Below are 23,914 nucleotides of genomic sequence, written 5' to 3' on the forward strand. Positions count from 1 at the left end.
GAAAATTCCTGTTTTTTCATTCTCAGTGAGAAAACCATAAACCACGTGGTCCTGTCACGACCTCCTGACCCCTCTCTACTAGGGTAGCTTTAAAGAGTAATAATACTTTGGGTAGTTTTCTAAATTCTGGGAAGGATCTAACTTCATTGGTGCAACAAAGTGGAGTTTATCGAATCCCATGTACTTGGGGAAGCTCATATGGGGGACGTACTAACTAGAATTTGGAAATGATATTATTACAGGATAAAGATTCTATTTCTTTGGCTTTAAGGCAAGATTCTATATCTGAAGAATTTACTTTAGCCCTTTCGGAATTTATTTTAGATTTTCCAGACCATTTTATTTTGTTCGAGAATGTCTCTTTGATTTTTAGGGATCGGGGTTCAAAACAACATTTTCGTGAAACTCTTGAAATAAAGAAAATCTTATTCAAGAATACTGCTTTGAATCGGAATACAGGTGAATTTTGGCTGAACTCTATCTATGATAATTTATTAAAATCTGACAGAGTAAAGTTCAATTCACCCAATGTAGTTGACCTTTGTCCAAATGTTATATCATTGAACTCTAATGAACCGAATCCAAGAAGGTCAAAGAGGCTAGCTTCCGCCTTTGCTTTGAAAAGAATTAGAGATTTAAACAATATGTAGTTTTATTTGATTTCGTATATAAACTTTTGTTTCAAATTGTTTTAGTTTTGTTTTACTACTGATGACGGTCACTGTATATGTGACCGAAATATCTGGTATTTTTTGTGAATTTTCTATACACTGTCTATTAAAAAAGATTTTATCCCTATTTTGAACTTTTATTTTATCGCCATGGAAAGGCAGTGTGGTCTCCGAAATTATCTTGACTAGTTTCCTTTAGCAACTATATTGAACCGCACAACTAATCAGTTAATATATCTCTTTTATGTTACCGTGGTAAGCCGAGTCGTAAATTTTCTTTTCAATAATCTATCCAAAGAACAGGTAGTATTTCTTATCCGATTATAAGTAAATACCTTTAATCCAGAAAACTAAAAATTCTTAAGTTTGGAACTAAAAGAACCTTTTGTTTCAAAAATACCCCAAAAATTCTGTGATTGTGGTTTCAAGATAAAAATCTATTAGCTTTTCTAATATATTTTCTTGTTACTGTGCAATGATTGTCGTTTCTTTTTTTCTATTGGTTTTCTGTTACTAGCCTTTTTTACACCATTTTTTTGTATAATGATAGATAGTTCACTGTTGGTCTATTGTATTGATTAAAGATGAAATTTTATATCAGTAATAACCAAAATAAAATATTTTATTTGTTTGTTAATAACTTCAAACTATACTTTTTGTTTATAAGGTTCCATGATGTTTTGGCACTGCCAAAAAAATTCTTAGATAACCTAATCCCTAATATAGATACAAACGCTTATCTGTTGGACTAGAGTATGAAAAGGTTTTAAATGTCAATCTAAAAGTATTTATTTATGTTATGTTTTATGCTTGAGATAAAGAATTGGGTTTTGTATTAGCTCTTGATTTTCGCCAATATAATTTTTGTTTATTTCTCATTTTAAATAGAGTGTGTTAATCACCCTTTTTATTTAGCCGAAATTATTAAAATAAGAAAAAAAAGGTAGGCTGCTTATATATTATACCAAATACAGTTGAGAAGTTTGCTGAATGTAAGATCTCAGAAAACTAGTTTCATAACGACAAAGACATACGATGCGCGACAGAAAACATTGGACTTGTATACTTTGGGCTATATGTTTGCACATTAGGGGGGGGGGTAAGGTTAAGTTGGGCTAGGTTACTTTACCCCCGCCCCCTAATGTGCAAATATATAGCCCCAATTGTATTATGATATAAACTGAAGCATTACATTTTCAACATAAGTACCGAAAAAACAGTTTTTCTAGCAAAAAACCCCCTCGCCCATCCCTCACCACACTCATTAGTTTTGTAAGCTAATGTTGAAGTGAATCAATAAATTAGGCCAGACATTATTTTGAATTAGTTTTACAAGCTAACGTTGAAGTAAATCAATAAATTAGGCTAGACATTAGTTTTACAAGCTAATGTTGAGGTAAATAAATAAATTAGGATAGATATTAGCTTTATATTAGTTTTACATTAGTTTTTTACATTAGTTTTACAAGCCAATGTTAAAGTAAATCAAGACAACAGGCTGGACGTTAGTTTTTACATTAGTTTTACTGGCTAATGTTGGAGTAAATTAACAAATTTGGATAGAAGTTATACAAGCTAATGTTGAGTTATATTAAATAAGAAAACCAAAAAGTCTTCTGTATAACTTTGTTCATACTTCTCTATAATAATTTGATGTTTAAAAAGTCATAAAGAAGACTATACCATTTTCCATGTTTAAAGGAAAAATAATTTTTTTTACTAATTTCATTTTTATGTTCCTGGCCTCCCCCAGGCCATTCAGCGTGTCCCCAGGTGGCGATAAGGGAAAGCTCTACATATATGTAAGGTACCTCCATAGGAGGCACGGACCAAGGGGAGACCTTGTCCCTGGGGGTCCGTAATAGAAACTGGGGCACCCTCGCCCCGGTTCATAAATACAGGCGGAGGAGGAAGAAGGCCTCTCAAATGTACACTCAAAAGGGCCATCTGGTTTGTCCACAAGTCCCATGAGTTGCAAATCTTCTCCCAGTAATGGGTTAAATTGCATGGTGATGCAGAACACCATCGCGGGGGGATCCTCTATAGGAGGACAACTGTGGCAGGGCGTAAGATCCAGATCTATGGACAACGGCCTCTGCAAAGGGCTGCCTCGACCTCTTCGAGGTACCTGCAAGACTGGGGACCTTGCGGTCAACTTTATTACAACTTGATGAGTGGCGCCCCTCAAGGAAATTATAGCCTAGTAAACGACAAAAAATTCGCACGGGATTCTGACTAATGGACAATTCTTCTGGGCTTATTATGTTTTGATGGGCGTCTTCGGGCTGAAAACCTTTTCCTAGCTAATTTATCTATTATGGCCTGCTTCCCCGTAGTAGCATAATATTTGTAGGCATGAATATATAATGAGTCGGAGATAATAGGCTTGCGACTGTCTGTGCAGAATTTTGACTCTTGTTGATAGAAGAGCATCGCCAAGTGCTGAAAACCATGTTGTGACCAAGATGGGCCCAGGATTGCACAAAGCCTCCCTCCATTCATGGAGGTCCCAGGGACTTCTTGCTTTCCGGTTCTAAGCCGGCTTAAGCACTTCGATGGACTTGAGAAGATATGTGATCCCCGTCCTGCAATGGTATCCGGGACCATTGCTTTTCCTGGTACGAAAATAATTTCAATGATTTAAAGAACATGAAAATTGGAATGTTACGCAATTAATAAATGACTATCGTATCGACATTTTGACTGACGAATTCAGACGATTCGAACTGGATTTATTAGGAATTTCAGAAACTCATATCCCAGGGGTAGGAAGCATGAAATTAGGTGATATAGAATGTGTTTGCTCAGGCAGGAAAGATGGAATACATAGACAGGGAGTAGAGGTCATGATGAATAAGGAAGGTACTAAGTCTTGTTTAGACTGGGAAGGTATTAATAATAGAATACTAATTGCTCACTTTATAACTATAAAGTTCAGGGTATCTGTTATAATAGTATACGCCCCTAAAAAACCGACTGTTGGAAGTACCAGTGACTCAGATCAATTTTACTTACAGTTACAGTAGCAAATAGACAGGGTCCCAGGTAGAAATATGATGTTATTACTGGGAGATTTTAACGCCCAGGTTGGTAGAAATAGAGATAGATGGTATCCCAGCCTAGGTAAATTTGGTGTAGGAAAAGAAAACAATAATGGAAACAGACTTTCCAATTTTGTAGGTATAACATTCTAGTTATAACCAATACGGTGTTCGGTCATAAAATGGCTCATAAGTTAACATGGTATTCACGAAGTGGTAAGACAGCAAACCTTATTGATTATGTTACAGTAAACCGAAGACTGGCAGGATCAATACTAGATACTAGGGTATATAGGAGTGTTGTTATTGATGTTAAAAGTAAAGATCACCATCTAGTAGTGTCAAGGGTTAATTTAAAGCTGAAAAATCGGAAGGGTAACTACCTCCTGGGAAGTTATGATGTTGGTAGACTCCAGGATGAGAATTTGAGACAAACTTTCCAGGAACAGATGAATACTAAACTTGAGAGTTTAAAATTTGATAATGTGGAAGATGGTTGGAATAATTTTAGAAAAATAATTTGTGAAGTTGCTGAAGGTGTATTAGGGAAAAAAGCTAGAACTGCAGCTAAGGATATTAGTGAAAAGGTTTTATGTTTAATAGAAAGGAGAAAGGACTTGTACAAGAATTATCTGAGTGATAGATCGTATGAAAACAAATGGAATGTAAAGAAAGTGGAGAAAACGTTAAAGTATGAACTAAGGAGGTGTGAAGTGGAGGCCATGGATAAAATTGCCGAAGATCTGGAAGATGCAGCTGGACGGCATAATAGTAAAATATTGTACTGGCACGTTAACAAATTGAGAGGGATTAGTCAATCAGGATTTGTCCCAGGTAAAGATAGGAATGGGGTCGCAATTAGCGATAAGGAAAATACTAAAGAGAGATGGGGCCGAACATTTTGAGAACTTGCTTAACCGAGATAGAACTGCAGGAAAAAATACAGAGGAAAATTAAAAAGTTTATTATACCTTGGATGTGAAGGAAGATTTGTTTTGTGTGAAGGAATTAGCAACAGTACTAAAAGGATTAAAGAATAATAAGGCTCCAGGTGCTGATAGGTTGGTAAATGAGTTTCTTAAATATGGTGGCTCTGATGTTCGAAATAAGCTACTGAAGATTATGAATATGATTTTATAAAAAGGGGAAGTACCTAACGATTTTAGGAAAACCTTAATTAAGCCACTTTATAAGAAATGTGATGAAAGTGAGTGTGGTAATTATCGAGGCATTAGTCTGGTCTCTGTAGGTAGTAAATTACTTAGTAATATGATACTTTTTAGACTGAGAAATGCCGTAGACAAAGTTTTAAGAGAAGAGCAGTGCGGTTTTAGAAAAGGTAGAGGATGTGTCGACCAAATTTTCACTCTTAGGCTAATAATTGAGAAGTGCCTGAGTTTTCAAACAGCTTGGTTCTCAGTTTTATAGATTATGAGCAAGCGTTCGATTCTGTTGATAGAAGAGCTCTGGGAAAGGTTTTATGTATGTATGGTAAACCAGAAAAATACATAAAGTAATTAGTGCTATGTACAAGAATAACACTGATGCGGTTAAGGTAGGAAATGAGATTAGCAGCTGGTTTTGTATTAAAGCAGGAGTTAAGCAGGGTTGTGTTCTATCCCCCTTTATATGGATTATTTTGATGGACTTTGTTTTAAGGAGCACAGGAAAGGCAATGGGAGACCACGGAATCAAACAGGGAGGAAAAAGTCTCCTGGACTTGGATTATGCTGATGGTTTAAGCATCCTAGATGAAAGTGTGAGCAAAACGAATGAAGTTTTAGAGGTTTTGCGAGTTTAGGGTGCTAGAATTGGTTTGAAAATTAATGTTAGGAAGACTAAGTCACTAAGGCTAGGAATATGTGAAGATGAAAAGGTAACTTTGGGTAATGAAAAGATTGATCAGGTGGGCAGCTTCACTTACCTTGGTAGTATTATTAGTAAAGATGGTAGTGATGACAGTGGTCAAATATGGCTCTGAAGCATGGACGCTCCGAAAAGCGGATGAAGATTTGCTAGATGTTTTCCAGAGAAATTGCTTAAGGATTGTTCTGGGTACCCGGCTGACTGACCGTATTTCAAACAATAGGCTATACGAAAAATGTGGTTTAATATCGCTCTCTAGGGCTATAATGAAGGAAAGGTTGAGGTGGCTAGGGCACGTTGTGCGGATGAAGGATGACAGATTGCCAAAGATTGTTCTTTTCAGCCCACCGTCTAGGGCTAAACGGAAAGCAGGTCGTCCCCGTCTGGGGTGGGAAGACGTCATAAAGAAAGATTTAAAGGAAATGGGAACTTCGTGGGAGGGTGTAACGAGGGAGGCTTTGAATAGATTGGGATGGAGGAGGAGCGTGCGTAGCTGTGTTGGCCTCAGGCGGCTTGGTGCTGAGGTGAGTTGTTAGTAGTAGTAGTAGTAGTAAGGCCTATAATAAAAAAACAAGAAAATTGAGAACAAACACAAGTATTTTGCCTGTATGAAACTGTGTCTTCAGAGTCGGTTAAAACCAGGATAGTGAAACACCAATAAAGCAGAAAATGGAACCACTAGCCTTAGACCTTTTGTTTTTCCTTGAAACATTTTTTTTTCTTTTTGCTCCTTTCTTTGGACTTTCTGACTGAGTCATTTTTTTTTTTACCAATGTCTACCTATTTTGGTTTTGTTTTATTAAAAAAAAATGAATTATTTATAGAGATAAAATGAAAATACGGCGATATTATCGTTGACTGTCGAGGTAAAGGAAAGATTAAAGATTAAAATACGAAAGGTTTCTGCTAAGCGAGTAGAAATTTTAAACATTTTCTTTTTCTTTTGACCAATGTCTACCAATTTTGATTTTGTTTTATTTAAAAAAAATTGAATTTTTTAGAGATAAAATGAAAATACGAAGATGCTATCGTTGACTGTCGAGGTAAAGGAAAGACTAAAGATTAAAATACGAAAGGTTTCTGATAAGCGAGTAGAAATTTTAAACATTTTCTTTTTCTTTTTACCAATGTCTACTAATTTTGATTTTTGTTTTATTTAAAAAAATTGAATTTTTTAGATATAAAATGAAAATACGACGATGCTATCGTTGACTGTCGAGGTAAAGGAAAGATTAAAGATTAAAATACGAAAGGTTTCTGCTAAGCGAGTAGAAATTTTAAACATTTTCTTTTTCTTTTTACCAATGTCTACCAATTTTGATTTTTGTTTTATTTAAAAAAAATTGAATTTTTTAGATATAAAATGAAAATACGACGATGCTATCGTTGACTGTCGAGATAAAGGAAAGACTAAAGATTAAAATACGAAAGGTTTCTGCTAAGCGAGTAGAAATTTTAAACATTTTTTTATTGAATAGGAAAAGGTTTTTAAGTTCATTAATACAATTTTCACGGGACTTCTCTTAAAAGAATGTTACGATCCTTTATAAATTGAACCGAAGCTTAATAAAAGCATGTATTTGATTTTGTTTTAATTTTAACCTTCTTTGTTGCTTTCACTTCTTTTCACTTGCTTAATTATAACATACTATTCTACCTGACTACCTGTCTGTTGCCAATTTTGTTTCAAATTGAAAAAAGATACAAAAGGATAGCTGTGTTCGTAGGGCTATGATAAATGCGTTAAGACTTTAACAAAAGTAATTCACTGGAAACAGTTGGCAGCACAAAATTCTTCTAATGTTAGTTTGTTAGAGCTAAATCTGCATTCAATCGAGGACGCATCAAGAAAAAGATACGTAAATAAACATAGAAATATAGAGATAGAAATGTATTACACAATGGGATTTCCAAGCCCCGCAATGAGAGAAAAACTTAAGCAGTAGAATATGCTGTGCTTGTAAAGGTGAAACAAGCTAATATTACTGTTTTAGTTTGGATTTTAAGTTTATATGCTATGAATGAAAAGCAAACTGTGGCGAATGGTACTGAAAGAAAAATGCATAAAAAATCTGAACTATCCTAAAGAGTTTCAACAAATATATTCATAAGTAGTTTGGATTATTAGTGTCAAATGGGGGGGGGGGGTATGTGAGAGAGAAATTGGCGAACTGTGGAAAATAAAAGAATTGTAGAGAAAGTCAATCTTGGGTTTGATGCAATCGCCCACGATCCCCAAAAGATTGTTCCCTAAAAAATTTCTTTCTGGGAGATGTAACACTGGAAATACTAAAAAGGAATTTTTGGCCAAAAATTTTGAATTTTTCGAGGGGCGGTGGATCTTTGGACATGTATCGTTCTTGATGAGTGCCCCCACCCCTCTCCTGCAGGATAGTATATGAATTCAATCTTTCGTGTTGCACTCGTAATGTTTAGCGGTAAAAGAGAAATCTGATGTCTTCTCAATATCAATCAATCAATCAACAATCAGTTTATTCATACTGAAAGGAAATTACTTTACAAGCACTACTAATGGTTATTTGGCCCAAGATTCTTGGAATCATATCTATATTGGATTCTTGGACGCAGTCTATTCCTTCAAATGAATGGTGTTTAAATGACAAATTACTCCACTCCTTCTATTTATCTGAAAGAAAATCCATAAAAAGCTGGAAAATTGTGTGTTGAACAAACGGCTTTTTGGAGATTTTTGGCACCTCCCCCATTGAATGATGCACTGTACCCTCCTATTCGTCTAAAGATATTTAGGTACTGGTGCATTATATGGGCCTTTCTAAAAAGTCAAGTTTGGTTAATGCTAATGAAATAAAATAAAATAGGATGAATATATAGTAGTTTATAAACAAATTTGGGATATATATTTGCACATTAAGGGTTGGGGGTGGTGGGTAAAGCATAGCATATATTAAATACGTAACCTAACCTAACGTAGGTACCTTCCCCCCCTAAACCCAAAAAAACAACAGTTTAAGTATCGTAAACGCAATGAAAACCCCGCTTTGCATTGCATTACTCTATAGCGGTCTATTGTATTAACCCGTCTGGCGGCTTTTTCGTGACTGGTTTCCTTGTAAAGGCTCATATAACGCACCAGTACCGGATATTTGTCATGCAATACAAAATGTCACTTTGCTTTGGCATGATCTCTTTTGCTCCTTAAATAGGTCACTATGACTTTAAGTCATAGTCCAAACTTTAATTGAACCTTCACTTGATTTTCCACGACCACCGATTTGGTCACAGATCATAAATTCATAGTCTATTGAAAAATTGTACCCGTTTTTCTAGATTTTAATTTCATTTCAGTTCAAAATTGAAAGGCAGTGTGGTTTAAAGTTGTTTATCATAAATCCATACAATTTTGAATACGATCAGTTTTGGGAAAAAAGAAGACAAAAAAACGCATAAAAACGCATCCTTGACGGTTTTTCTACGAAAAACATGAAAATCTATGTTCTCATTGGAAGGGGACTCAAAGCTCTACTTCAGGCTTATCAAACCTACTGAATTTGATGATTTTTTCTCTTCTAGATCGCAACCCTTAGAGAAAACAGGAAATGTTTCTTCCTTTTTTCTAAAATTCTTCACATTTTATTATGCGAGCTTCCGTTAACTTTTAATTTTTCGTGAGTTATCAAATTTCCGTTCTATGAAGTTTCGCTTATCGCTTGTAAGGGCTCTTAACTACTTTTATCGCAACTTCGACATGGCACGGAGATCCCATTTTCTAAATGTGATGGCTTTGTTGCTCTTTTTAAAAGAAGCATAGACTAAAACTTTCAAATTGTTGATACGTTCTCTTAATTTCTATTCTAAATAAACTATTATATTGTCTCGTCGTCTTGAAAGTGCACGTCAAGTTCGATTTAAGACGGAGTTTGCGTACTAAGGTGGAGGAAGATGTTTAGTTAGCTCAATCAACGTTAGGCTCTGATATGCTCGTGAAGTGTCAGTATGAACCTAAAACCATATAAACAAGATTTTTTGGTACTCTTGCATTATGCGGGCCTCTCGAGTTAACTACTGTAGAGTAGGTAATGATAAAACTCGTTTTTGACATGTTTGCCGCTATAGACTAGGCAATGATAGCGTGGTTTTCATTGCGTATACGATATTAAACTTTGTTTTTTTGGGGTTTAAGGGAGGGGGAAAGGTACCTAGGTTAGGTTACGCATTTAATATATGCTATGCTTTACCCCCATCCCCCTAATGCGCATGTATAGCCAAAACTAATATATATTTATCCTATTTTATTTCATTAGCATTAACCAAACTTGACTTTTTAGAAAGGCCCGCATAATGCAAGAGTACCGATTTTTTTTAAAACTACTTACGCAGTTATGTGTATTCCACACAGCCCAGATCCTTAGCAATGGTTATATATTATTGTATTTCAATTTTCCTAGTTTAAGTTTAACTGGGGATACGTAGCTCGTGTAAACCTCTCTTTAGTTCTTTATTTGTATGCCTTTTATATTGGCAGATGTAATGGTTTACGTAAATTCCAAAGATAGACGATAAACGTTTGCTGCTGTACATGGTCTTTATTAAATAACGTGAGAATACACATAGAGAAAATAAGATAGCACAAGAACAACTAGCTACGACGAAGGCGAAATATGGACTGCCTTTAGAAATGAACCAAGAATATAACTTTCCTGGAACGGAAGTTCCAGGCCTGGGAACGACCCCTTTTCCACGACTAGCTTTAGTCCCAAGAGCTCCCCCCTGGACCGCTATCGTTGACACATAAATGCCCAACTAACTAAGAAATGAGATACCCGGAAAAGCTTCTCGAATTGATGTTAAATACTTTACACTCGCACGAATTTTTGGAGAGTTTCCCCAAAAACCGCATCGAAAACCAAAAATCAGGAGGTATACCCATCCCATTGTACTATTCTAATTAGCGTTGTACTGTTCAGTACAGTTTTTAATGTGCTCAATGGATCATTTTCTATCTTTTAACTTCATTTTTATTATTTATCACAAATTTGCGTATTTTTTTATTTTTGAAGTGATAGTTTTCAGAGAATTTCTCGCTGACTGCAATAACTTGAGTTGCCAAGTCATCAAAGTTGTCTAAAATGACAGGATTCTATCGGCTTGAATTTCGTTTACACTTACCTACTTGAAGCCTTTTATATAATATAAATATGTTTTACTTGCAATAGTTGCTGGATCGTGTTCTCAGTCACGTAGTCAGTGCATAAAGTCGTATTGAATTACCAAGAATGAATTGCACAGTTTGTGAGTCAGATTATAGCTATTCAATGGCTTCTCACTGTCCTTGTGATGAAAAAAGTCGTTTCATTTTTGTATGTATATACAAGATATTAGGGTACTGTTGCGCTTAGTGGTACACACCTAGGCTATAGCAATTTAGCATGGAGACCCGTAAAGCGGGTAATTGCTATGGAAATTGATCGCAAAGCAGTGTGACTTCTCTTTGAATTTACAATATTTAAATTGTTTGTTTTTGTGGGTTTAGGGGGGAAGGTACCTAGGTTAGGTCAGGTTAGGTAACGTATTTAATATATGCTATGCTTTACCCCCACCCCCTGATGTGCAAATATATAGCCTAAATTTGTCTCATAAACCATTATAACCGGGTATCTGTCTTTCCCGTTTGACTAGTTTCCTTAATAGTCTATAGCGGTGGGTAGACTACCATTAAGCGCAACAGTACCAAAAATAAAATGTACTCTATAGTTATAAATGGAATTTTTATCAGGTTTGAAACCAAACCATAAATAATCTTCAGCTTATCTGCTCTAAAACCAAAAAAATGATATAGTTGGTACGGCACTGTCCATTACCCTATATATACTCTCCACTACTATAATACGTCTAGACCTTTCATGATCACATACTATCTGGGTTTTTCAACATGGAAAAGTTCACCTAAGGTATTTTGGGTCTTAATATAATACTGTTTTTCCCAACGTGGGGTGCACACCCCATCAGTGGGGCATAACACTATTTTAGTGGGTCATGGACAGGACGTACACCCTTTGGCTTACTATACTTTATGACCTTAATAAAAAAAAAAAATCATTTGTGTTTAATGAGCAAAAAAGATACAGTACTCCTGTACTAAACGGACTCTTTTATATACTGCTAGTTTGGTTAATGCTAATGAAATAAAATAAAATAAAATAGGATGAATATATAATAGTTTAGAAACAAATTTGGGCTATATATTTGCACATTAGGGGGGGGGGGGGTAAAGCATGGCATATATTATTGCGTAACCTAGCCTAACCTAGGTATCCCTCCCCTTAACCCCGAAAACAACATTTTAAATATCGTATACGCAATGAAAACCGCACTATACATTGTATTACTCTATAGCGGTGTCCTGAATTATCCCTTCAAAAACGGGTTTTTCGTGACTGGTTTCCATTACAGTGTATAAAAGAGTCCGTTTAGTACAGGAGTACCAAAGATACGTGAGAGTGCTGCTATAACGGCATGCATTGTTTAAAAGGGATTTTATATACACATTATTTTTGCTTAGCATAAAATATGCCTAGAGGACGGACAAAAAAAGGAGAAAAACTAAGTTAATGGTCTTTTAAGCTCCCTTCAGGTAAATATGCAAAAAATTTCGAGAAACAAAATTTAAATATTGTGAGGGGCATCAGGATTTAGAAATGCCTAAGAGGGCATGGCCCGAAATAGGTTGGAAACCATTGATATCAAAGATGAAATGTTTGCTGAACGATTCTGAGAAAATTTTCAGTCGATTATTGTCTCATAAATGGCTTACCATATTCTGCAGTACCATTATATATCTGTAATTACATGCAATGTAATTATCCGAGTTGAATGTCGGGTGTAAAAGTGTATTAAAGAATTCGTAATAATATGATTTAAAGGGGGTTTATTCACCTGATAATATTTTACTTTATAAATTGAAACTGTTTATAGTTTCAAATTATGCACATATTTTTTCGTTTACTCCACTATTTATCTTGTGAAGTGAGTGGGTTATAAATATATATTATTATTATTTGCTCTTGATATTACCATATTCTATCAATGAATGTGACCTCTTTAAGGGTCACAGCATATGGAGGAAAAATGCTTCCCGAAAAGCTCAACCACTCCGCTATTTTTGATTTGCCTAAACTCAGAGACATATACATAAATGTGGCATCTAATGCCTCACTATTATAATACACGAAATGACTCTAGTGAGTCCTTAACACAAGCTACTCTGATACGAATGTCCGCGGATCTTTCCCCTTTTCGTGCGCTCATGAATGGAACTAAAATGGACACTCTTGAGAAATTTATTTTCCATTTCTTTGATTGTTCAGTCTGATCACGTACTCTATTAACTGACCACAAAACCTCAATAGCCGGAATTTTCATCAAATAATTGATTTGTTCCTTGCGAAATAAATAACGGTATTTTAATTTTGTTTTGTTTTGTAAAATTAAAGTCATATTTTCTCACTGACTGTATGATTTTGATTTGAAATTATTCGACCGAAGAAGCTTTTCCTTGAGGGTAAGAGGAAGAGTTTGTGCAATCTAATCATAACTAATTGAACTCACAATATATATTATTGATATCGTTGGGGACTTTACACTAATTTGTTGCTCAATAAATTGAAGTATTTGATTCATGAAAAAATCCATACTACTGTAAGTTGTATTATAAATCTCTCACAGCCGTGTGTCAATGTGCTTTCGCCTTAAAAAATTGTTTGCCCTTTGATATTTAGTTTTTAAGTTCCAAAACCTTTAGTATTGTAATCGTTGATGCATGACTCTCGTTGTATTAAATCCTCGTTGCTTGCAGTTATTAAATAAAAAAACAAGTTTTTTCAACTGAAAGTAAGGAGCAACATTAAACCTTAAAACGAAAAGAAAATATGACGTAAATGAGGGGGTTCGCCCCCTAGTCAATGCCTCGCTCTTTACGCTAAAGTTCGAATTTTGTTCGAATCACAAACCCCTGAATCACAAAGGCCGTTTAGTTAGAATAGATAGCTATTTTAAAAGTACCAAAAAAACTTTAGCGTAAAGAGCGAACTGTGAGGGATTAAGTCATCCTCAAAAACATATTTATTATATTTTCGACTATGCTGAACAAAATGGCTATCACAAAATTTTGATCAGGTGACTTCGGGAAAAAATGAGCGTGGGAGGGGGCCAAATGGCCCTCCATTTTTTTTGTCACTTAAATAGGGCACTAAAACTTTTAATTTCCGTTCGAATAAGCCCTATCACGATATTTTTGGACTACTGGATCGATACGATCACCCCTGGAAAAAAAAGAAAAAATAAAATAAACACGCATCCGTAATCTTTCTTCTGGCAAAAAATACAAAATTCCGCATTTTTGTAGATAGGAGCTTGATACCTTTACAGTAGGTTTTCCTGATACACTGAACCTGATGCTTTAATTTTCATTAAGCTTCTATTACTTTTAGGGGGTGTTTCCCCCTTTTTTCGAAAATAACGCAATTTTTTTCAAGCTCGGAACTTTTGCTGAGTGTGACTAAACTTGATGAAACTTATATATTTGAAATCAGCATAAAAATCCAATTCTTTTGATGTATCTACTGGTATCAAAATTTCCGAGTTTCGGTTACTATTGAGCCTTACCACGAACTGTTTGATTGTCACGAACTTTTCGCCCCGTTAGAAAGTACATGGTACTAGGGAAATGAATAATCATTTTTTTTTTAAAACTATCAATTGGAATTGGTATCATAGTGTTTTACCTGAAACAAAACTTGGTGGTAGTTAGAGGGACATATGACCCGGAAACAATTACAGATTATTATTATTCTAAAGAAAAACCCGGAGTAATTTTTGTGTGCTATGATTCACCACTTGATTTGCCGCTTCTCCTGAAACCTGTTTCTCAAATTTAGGCCTAGGCTAATTATTTTGAGGGACTCGGCCAGTCAGCAGAAGGGTTTTGTTGATCAACTTTTGCAAATTCTTTTTCACATCCCTTAAACCATTGTTTTATCTCAATTGAATTGCACACATTTTCTAATACATTCTCTTTGTGCATAGGTACATTCAAAGTTAGTGGTGTGAATCCAGCATTTTTTTTGGAGGGGGTTTTATGCCTAAAAGATCTTGGCGTTGCCCCACGGTATTCGGAGAGATGTTTTTTTTTTTTTACCAATTTTAATGAAGATCTGTGTAGTTTTGTTTTATGCATAACTTTTGTCTGTACTGGTGCATTATATATAACACACGAAAGAAGTCAAGTTTGGTTAACGCTAATGAAATAAAAAAAAATAGGATGAATATATAATAGCTTAGAAACAAATTTGGGTTATATATTTGCACATTAGGGGGTGGGGGTGAAGCATAGCATATATTAAATACGTAATCTAACCTAACGTAGGTACCTTACCCCCTATACTCCAAAAAGCAATCGTTCAAATATTTTAAACTCGGTAAGAAACCACGCGTTGCAATCAATTTAGATGGCAAATACCCGTTTGACAGCTCTCCGTGTCTGGTTTCCTTATACAGTATATAGCGCTGTGTTATATATAATGCACCAGAACCCTTTTGTTTTTACTTATGTCGTGTTTCTCTACAGTTCTGTATAATTCATTGAAATAGAAATATCAAAAATTATATATTTAATATTCCTTTTAAAAGACGTGTCGTTAGCGCTATGCATTACCTAAATAGAACGTCCGCAATTTGAGATTGTAGCTATAAATCTCGAAAACAGACTTGCTTCGTTTTGTTTTGTATCTAGTTTTCCTGAAAGTTTCTGTATCGTTCAGCAAAATAAAAATATCAAAGATGGGAACATCTGATTTTTCCTTTTTACAAAACTTGGTTTCGTTATCATCGAAATATTGAAGCAAGTTTTAAGTACAGATCAGTCAGATTAAATTTGATTTCCCATTGATAAGAACTTTCGCAATTTTGCCGAGACTAGTTAGTTTTTTTCGTTCAAGTCCTTTTACCGAACTGATAGTAATTGCGCAATATAATTAAAAAAGACTGACAAATGTAGGAAGTTGTAAAAGAAAAATAATATTTTAAAATGACTTTATAAGAGCTAAGGTGGTATTCAGGGAGATTAGAGGGTTTGAACTCCCCCGTCCCTTAGAAATGTTTTTCGATTCGTAAAAACGTAATAAAAATACATATAAACAAATTTTGATGCATTTTTAAAGTTTTTTTGTAGCCCTCTTCCCCCCTGAAAAAATACCTCCCCCTCCGAGCAAAAATCCTGGATCCGGCCTTGGTAAGAGCGTCCTTTTGTTTACTCATGAAGGAAGATTTGTTATAACATTTTTTATTATGGTATTTTTGATGTTCAGTTTTTTTTTAATGTATTCTTTCTCTTTAGTAAAATTTGGAGTTCAACCTACAGCCTACTACTGAAAGGACCGAGTCGATATCAATAAATAATTGGAGGAGGTCATAAGTGTTTAATGATTTTCGATCATAAGAAGGCTAATCGTGTGTTAAGTGTTTATTCACAAGAAAAAAAAATCAAGTACGATTCACAGATAAATTTAAGTTTTAATCGTCTGGTTAATTGTATTCGCATCCATGCCCGTGCAAAAAGAAGATGGAGTAAGGGGAATTTCAACCTACAATTTTTCAAGAAGAATCGGTCAAAAAAATCTTACAACACATTTTGAGGATTCCACGCCCCTTCTCACAAGAAACTCCTTTCTTTGTGGGCCGTGTCGACTTACATCCTTATTTATTTTCTTTAAATCAAACTCGCTAGCAGGGAGGGGTGACCCGTGGCACAGTATGAGAATAACTTTATATGCGTAATAAGTCAGAGTCATTAAGCCGCTGGCTTATTCCCTCACTTCTGTATAAAAACTTGCCATCTTATTTTGCTTGTTATGTATGGTTAGTTCCTGTCTAAAATGTTCTATTTTAAATAGGAATGTTTTACAACGGCGAGAACAATTAATTTGTGTTTGTTTTTAATTTGTAATTAATTTAACTCGTGCTTTTCCAATTAGGCGTTAAAAACCTTGATATTATACTGGTATGTATTTTCCTGATCCCGTGTTTATTATGCCCTAATTAATGTATGTAGAGCAGATCAGGTACATACACATGAATTTATTTGGAAAGGAGCGCATATTTTTTTGGAGGAGGGTGGCACATGATCGAAGAAACAGGTAAATTATACGAAAAAAGAAGAAATCAATGGTAAAATTTCTCTTTGTTTTTTTGGGGGAGGGGGGGTGGTAAGGAACCGAAGGTCCCCCAGTTTCTCTACGTCATTGCTGTTGATGCTAAAAATTTAAGACTGGATATATTATAATTGGTCAGTTCAGTTTCGAAATTTAGTTTGATAAACAGTTTTTTTTGCATTTTGATGGGAAACTTGATTTTAACTCAAGCTTTTCCTTCTAGGTGTTGAGAACCTTGATTCTGGAGTTGGTATCTATGCCCCTGATGCCGAGTCTTACACCCTTTTCGCTCCTCTTTTTGATCCAATCATTGAAGACTATCATATTGGCTTCACTAAGAATGACTCTCACCCACCCAGTGATTTTGGTGATGTAAACACTCTTGGAGATCTAGATCCTGATGTAAGTACTATATTTTCCTTGTAAATTATTTGTTATTTAAAAAAAATTGTAATTATTGTTTTTATACTGAAATAATATTTATGTTTCATCATTCAGAATTTCATCCAAAAACAAATAACGTGTTAAACGATTTAGATTTCAACCTAAAAGGCAATTATGTGTATGCTGTAGTCCTTTTGGACTACAGCCCTTTTGAGGTAATTATTTTTTTGGGAGGGGGACGCTTTCAAGAATTGTATATAATATTTTTATTTCATAGGAGGCAAAGTAATCTCAAATAACTTAATACTTCTTGGATTTTGAACATGTAGTAATTTTATTTTCAAATTTCTCGTTTTTGCGACAACGCCCAGTTCTATTTTTCAGGAGTGGTTGAAACTGATGTTTTTATTCTCCGCACTAGCATTAGCTCCTTATATTCAACTTTTTATTTAATTTTAATTTGGAAGCATTTTTGTCACGACTACAGTAGAATCGGTGAGATGCGTTCTATGTTCTAAAAGGGGCCATTCATTAATCTTTATTCTTCAGGTTTTTTTAAAGCTCTAGTTTAAGACTTTTTTCCCTTATTCATTGTTTATTTTCGTTGGTGCATACCGGAACTCGAAATTCGCTAATGATTGATGTTAATTTAATCAAGATGTTGTTTTTATAGGAGGCCATAAACGTCCTGTATTTGGCCACCATCCATGTTACCCAATACTATTCTATATTGGATAGCGACCACTGATTTGGTCACGAGTCCTCGCACTGCATATAAAACAAGTGCATTGCCAATGTTGGGCCATTAATCTTCATAGATTTTGGTGAGATAACAAGAATTCGGAAGATGTTGTCGGTATTTTGTGACAACAGGAGATACAAAAATAAAAGAGTGTCAATGCTTGAGTTTTCATTTCCAAGTAATTACCCATGTAGACGCGTAGCAGTACATCGGGAGGGGGTGGGCAATTGGACATAGGTATAAAATAGGAAGAACTTTGCTGAAAACTTGTTTTTCTGATATTATTTTTCAGATGCATACCTGGAAGCACGGGCGTATACAGAGTTTTGTTTGGGGGTTATTTATTTTGCTGAGAGTGGGGGGGGGCATACAAAAACAATAGAAAAAACGCATTAAAAATTTGTTTGTAATAATTTTTGTTACGTTTTCACTAGTCAGACAGAAAATTCGGGGGTTGCGGATCCGGTACCCCCCCCCCCCTGGAAACAGCTTTGCCTGGAAGTAACTCACTAGCAAACGATGCATCACGAAGAAGCAAAGTTGTTGAAACTTCCAAACTAAAGAACTGGAGAAATCAAGAAACAAATATTGATTGTGGTGCTTTTTGAATGGCGAAAACAGTTACTAAACTCAAAAGTAAATACTTTATCTGTAAATGGTAGGCCTAATCATATAAAGCTAATAGCGGCGTCAATTGATGGGGCCATGTGCCTTCTAGATCCTCCTTAGATTTATAAAATATTTGTTTTCACATTTTCTTGGAAAAAACGTCCCCCCCCCCCCCCCTGGATTTTGAAAAATACGTTTTGTCGCCTCCCCCAAATTTTGTGAAATGACACCACTGAAAGACACCTTTGCTATTCTCTGTAAGGCTAAATAGTCTGTAACTCAGGAAAAAATTGAAATTTAAATTATTGCGCCATGTCCACCCACAAAAGTAAGGAAGAGAAGAAGAAGGAGAAAAAGAAAAAGAAAAATGACATTATTCAACGACCTAACTTCAAATATTTTTTGTTTTCATGATATAACTTCGTTGCTCTCAACCTTATTCGCTGTCTGACATTTTATTCTAGTTTGTTTCTTCTATTTTCCGTGTTTCCTTTTCATTTTCTTCCCATTTTGCTTGGTATTTATTGTGTTTGAGGATCGAGAGTAATTTTGCCCATGTTTTCCATTGGGACCAAGCTCCGATTCATCCTGATGATAATAATGATTTCCTTTGTGTTTTATTGTACATCTCATTTTTCCCTTGTAGTTCTACTTTTTTTTTGTCTAATTATAGTCAAATTGCTATTGCTTAAAACAATTTCATGAATATACTTTTTTGTGTAGAGGGGGTGGTGGCTGTAGTGTTGTCTATTCAGAGAAATCAATTATGAGTTTTGTTTTTGCTTCTAAAGTTAATCCCGTTTTTTTACGATCTGAAGTCAATTCTTTGTTTTCGGAATCATTTTAAAAGCGAGTATAAAAATTACTTATGTACATAAAAAACAAAGCCTTTGTTGTGCTTTATTTAATTTGAGGGTACGCTCGTTACTGAAATTGTAACTACTGGGCCAAAACCAGGATATTTTCTTTTGGAGCGGGAAGGGATTTGAACTGCAGAGAGAAACCTTTTTGAAACTATTTTGTCTTCCGTTTTTGGCGAGTCAGTCTTACTTTTTGGCTCTACGGCAAATTTAAAACATTGAAATGCAATTATAATGAAGAGCGTGGTGTTTCATTGCTTCACTGTTTCGCTATACGGTACTCAATGACTATTTTGAAGATTGGATGAAACGTGATTTTTGAAGTTTTTATCAAGTATTTTTAATGAATCAAAACAAGAAGAACGAAAAATGCCTGATTATAGTTAATCTTATTTCTTTCAATAAATTGAAAAGGAAATTTCCTTCTTTGCCATACTTTGTTTTACCATCAACACATTTTTCCCAAGTTTCAATACATGATGTCCCCGTCATTGTAAGAAATTCGTTTTAGCCTTTTGGTGCTTTAAACAGAACTTTATTGATTAGGCACTGTCAGGGGCGGCTCCAGAGGTTGGTCTTAGGGGGCACGTGCAACCTCGAAAAGTCAAATATTGCTCTAATTGCAGCTTTGGAGGGCGAAATACCAATGGGGGAGCCCAAGTTTCACTGGTGCCCCACCAAAACATTAATTTTGTTTCTGCCCCTGGCTGTTATTGTTTGTTTAAGCCTTTTTTTTTTAACGACACAAGTCAAGCAATTTAAAATCTTGTAATAAATATATTAGATAGGGTAGAAAGTTTTAAATTTGGTAGCAATAAGCCTTAAAAATATTTAACACATTTCCATATTGTGTTAAGAAATTTTACATTTTGCATAATACCCAACTTATTCGTTGTTGGTTTACAAAATCTCCAAAATTCAGTTTTTTTTGTAAATCAGGAACTCCGTTTGAGGGAGGAACAGGGAGGCATGGTTTAGTGCAAAAAATATAAAAACCCAGGGTATGCAAACCCAGGTTTGCATATAGTAATAGTAATCTGGCTTTTTTTTTTATAGAAATGACTCTCATGCCAAACTGGTTAACTCTGCCTTTTGATTTTATAAAATCTTTTTTAAAAACTAATTGACTATTTCGTCTTTATGTGCTCATACGGAAATTCCTTAAAAATAAGGGCTGTTGCACCAAGATTAAAAGTTAGTTAGGTCGCTGAGGAATCTTTTTTATAAGTAGCCAATCGGATTTAAGAAGCCATACTATGCAGATTTACTGATAACTTATTCTTATCAACGCTAGGGGAAATATGCGGATGGATTTTATTTTTCCCACCAAGCGACTGGCATGTTGTAATAAAAAAAAGCCATGTGTCTTCAAAGACAATAACTGATTTGGTAAAAAGCCACTCATATTCAGTTACAGCTTCTTCCCTCGGACTGGGCCAAAGAAAAAAAAGAACTGGAAGAGAATCGAATTTCTAGCGCTTTACCATTGTAAAGTATTTGGAACATAAATTCGAGAAGCCTTTTCCTGGTGTCGCGTTACTAACAGAGTTAGCAATGTATATGTCAACAATAGCTTCTCTAGGGGGTCGTCCGGGAGGGCCAAAGCTTATCGTGTGACCTTTTTATTCTCAGGCCAGTGAACAGCCAATCACTGGGACTTCCGATTTTAGAGAGTCCGGGCCATGTGTATACTTGGAATGGCAGCCCATCTTTAGCCTTCGTCTTAGTTAGTTGTTCTTATTCTACCTCTGTATGTGTATTTTCTCTGTTTGTGTATAAAATAAAGGAACTCCGTTATTAACGCTACGTTATTAAATAAAGACCATATACCGACGTTTATAGACTATCTTCGAATTTCCGTAAACCGTTACATCTGCCAATATAAAAAGGGCACACAGATAAAGAAGTAGACAGAGGTTTACACCATAGATCTGATAGAAATTAATGACTACTAGCGCCATAGACAGTATTTTGTTCCCTAGGTGAATTGAAAAACAAATAAATACCTATAGAACCAGAACCAGGTAAAATTTGAGAATTATGGCAGTTTTAGGATTTTGCTAACTAACACTAGATGTCGTTAACACCTTTTTTCGTGAGACCAACTCGATCTTTCATGCTCATCATTTTCTCACACATTCTGGACTTGGTACCATGCAAAAAATAACAAGGGACATTTACAATTCTTCCAGTTACACCTGCAGGTTGCATCATTCCCCTTAAAATATAAGTAACATTAAAACCAACCAAAATCCAAGCATAATTTGGCATCATACATTCAGTTTTCAAGTTAGTGACATTTAAGTGGCAAGATGCCCGTCGAATTTTACCGCATTCTTGGCGACGTCTAATGTAATGAATACCCTTTCCTGAAATATATTCGAGCCCGAGACACCTTGGCTATAGTCAAGCATATAAATTATTTATTTTTGTATATATATTTGGTTTCAAGTGTGGCGAAACCTCAAAGGGAGATAACGGTTAATGATTTCTCTGTCAAGATCTGTTCTGTATGGCATCTTTCAAAGAAAGAAGCTAAGATAAATGAAATATAGATGGCATAGATGCTAAATTCGGAAGAAAATATTACTTAGTGAAAATCATTAGGAACTGTGATATGCTGTTTGTTTATGTCAAATACGACCCTTTAATTCACATTTATTTATTACTGATTGAACAGAGCTATTCATAAAACTATAAACTGGCGAATTACCTATTTGGTAAAAGGATACCCAGCAGAGAGAAGATCTGGGCCAAAACCTCCCTTTCTAAATCTGTTCTTATTTTTCTTTTTAATATGTAATGGGCATGTAAAGACATGCTTTTTAAATTAGTAGGGCATCCTCTAATAAAATCCTCCCTTAAATGCGGGACCCAAGACTATCCCAGATGACCATTCCCCTGGGAAAATAAAAATCATAGCCGTAAAAATACTCTTTTGTCACCACTATCTAAGATAGATTTATTTGTGACAGTTTGGTATTCATAAATACCAGATTCCAAAGTATCTCTTTACTATAAACTGGCGAATTGCCTATTTGGTAGAAGGATACCCAGCAGAGAGAAGGTCTGGGGCCAAATCACCCCTTTCTAAATCTGTTCCTATTTAGTTTTATTTAGTATAACTTGTATTACCAAAGTTTGATATTTATACAGATGTGTAGCTTAATTTTTTTGTTTCTTTGCTTTAAATATGCATAAATAATATGTTTAAGGTCCAAAAGTTTGAAATATCATGAAGTGGAGACCTATGTAAGGTTAAAATGCCTCAGCCCTCTTTGTGTGTAGGTATTACTGCTTCATATTCAAAGTTTTTGCAGCTTGTTTATATTTAACTGATTTCGCCTTATTTATTCAACTTGATTTGCCAATCAGTCTTATCTGTAATTTTCAGAACAAGTTTGTTATCTCCACCCGTGTCCGATGCGGTCGTTCCCTCCAGGGATATCCATTCAACCCCTGTTTGACAGAGGCTCAGTACAAAGAGATGGAAGATAAAGTGTCATCTACTCTTAATGGTCTTGAGGGAGAGCTTAAAGGTACTTTCTACCCTCTCACTGGCATGGCCAAGGAAGTCCAGCAGCAATTGATTGATGATCACTTTTTGTTCAAAGAGGGTGACCGCTTCCTCCAGGTACGATTTAGTTTTTAGTTTCAATGTGTTTGAAGATAGTGGACATCCCTAAGTAGGGATTGCTTATATATGTTAGAATTTCGAAAATTTGTGAAATAATAGGGGGTTATGCTGCAGAATATTTTCTAGAATAACTTAATTTTAAATTTAGATTTTTTCAAATTGTAAAAGTGGGAAGGTTCATTCATATAACCAAAATATGATATAAGAGGCGAAGTAGAAAGAAATCTGGCGTATTTACATCAGCTTATTGGGATTTAAAAACTTGTTTAACTACGAACTTGTTTTGTCCAAAAACTAACATGTGCTTGGTAGGAATTAAACGTAATTGGTTTGATTGAATTTTAAAGGGATATTAAGAATATGGGGTAATCCTAAGTATGACTATTAATGCGTATAATATTGAAGATTCTTGTTGACTTCAAAAAAATTGAAGGGGAAATGAGCCTATTATAATGAGTAGGCTGTTCCAATAATAACTGCAGGCAATCCTGGTACGGAGTCAGTAGGCTTGAGATTGATTATGCAGGAAATTGACTTTTGTTGATAAGAAAGTATGGCAAAGTGCTGAAAACCATGCAGTGACCATGATAGCGCCAGGCTTGACAAAGCCTGCATTTAATGGGAGGTCCCATGGATTTTTTGTCGTCCTGCTAAATCTAAGCGCTTTGCATAAACTATAGAAGAAGCTGTTAGTCCCTGACCTTCACTGATAGGACCCATTGCTTTTCGACAGGCCATAAGTGTTTCAATGATTTAAATAATATGAAAATTGCGACATGGATCGTTCAGACGTTAAAAACAACTATCGTATGGATGTTCTGACCGATGAATTCGGACATTTCGAACTAGACTTCTTAGGAGTTTCTGAAACTCCTCTCCCATGGTTAGGTTAGGTCACCTAACCCTGGCACTTTTCTG

The 23,914-nt window shown here is 35.2% G+C and overlaps 1 protein-coding gene and 1 long non-coding RNA gene across 2 annotated transcripts in view; one reads left to right on the plus strand and one right to left on the minus strand.

The window, feature by feature from the left end:
• LOC148940789 (uncharacterized) overlaps positions 1 to 23,914 on the minus strand; it is a 48,671-nt gene that overhangs the window by 13,714 nt on the left and 11,043 nt on the right. The window lies entirely within an intron of this gene.
• Positions 1 to 23,914, plus strand: part of LOC148940790 (arginine kinase) — a 102,800-nt gene that overhangs the window by 11,528 nt on the left and 67,358 nt on the right. Inside the window, exons 3-4 of the mRNA XM_089105506.1 lie at positions 16,988 to 17,166; positions 22,754 to 22,993. Coding sequence (XP_088961632.1) covers positions 16,988 to 17,166; positions 22,754 to 22,993 — 419 coding nt within the window. The remainder of the gene's footprint in view (positions 1 to 16,987; positions 17,167 to 22,753; positions 22,994 to 23,914) is intronic.

The sequence above is a fragment of the Artemia sp. Qi Xiang Cuo genome, chromosome 19 (assembly GCF_049724085.1).
Source record: "Artemia sp. Qi Xiang Cuo chromosome 19, ASM4972408v1, whole genome shotgun sequence".
NCBI lineage: Eukaryota > Metazoa > Arthropoda > Branchiopoda > Anostraca > Artemiidae > Artemia > Artemia sp. Qi Xiang Cuo.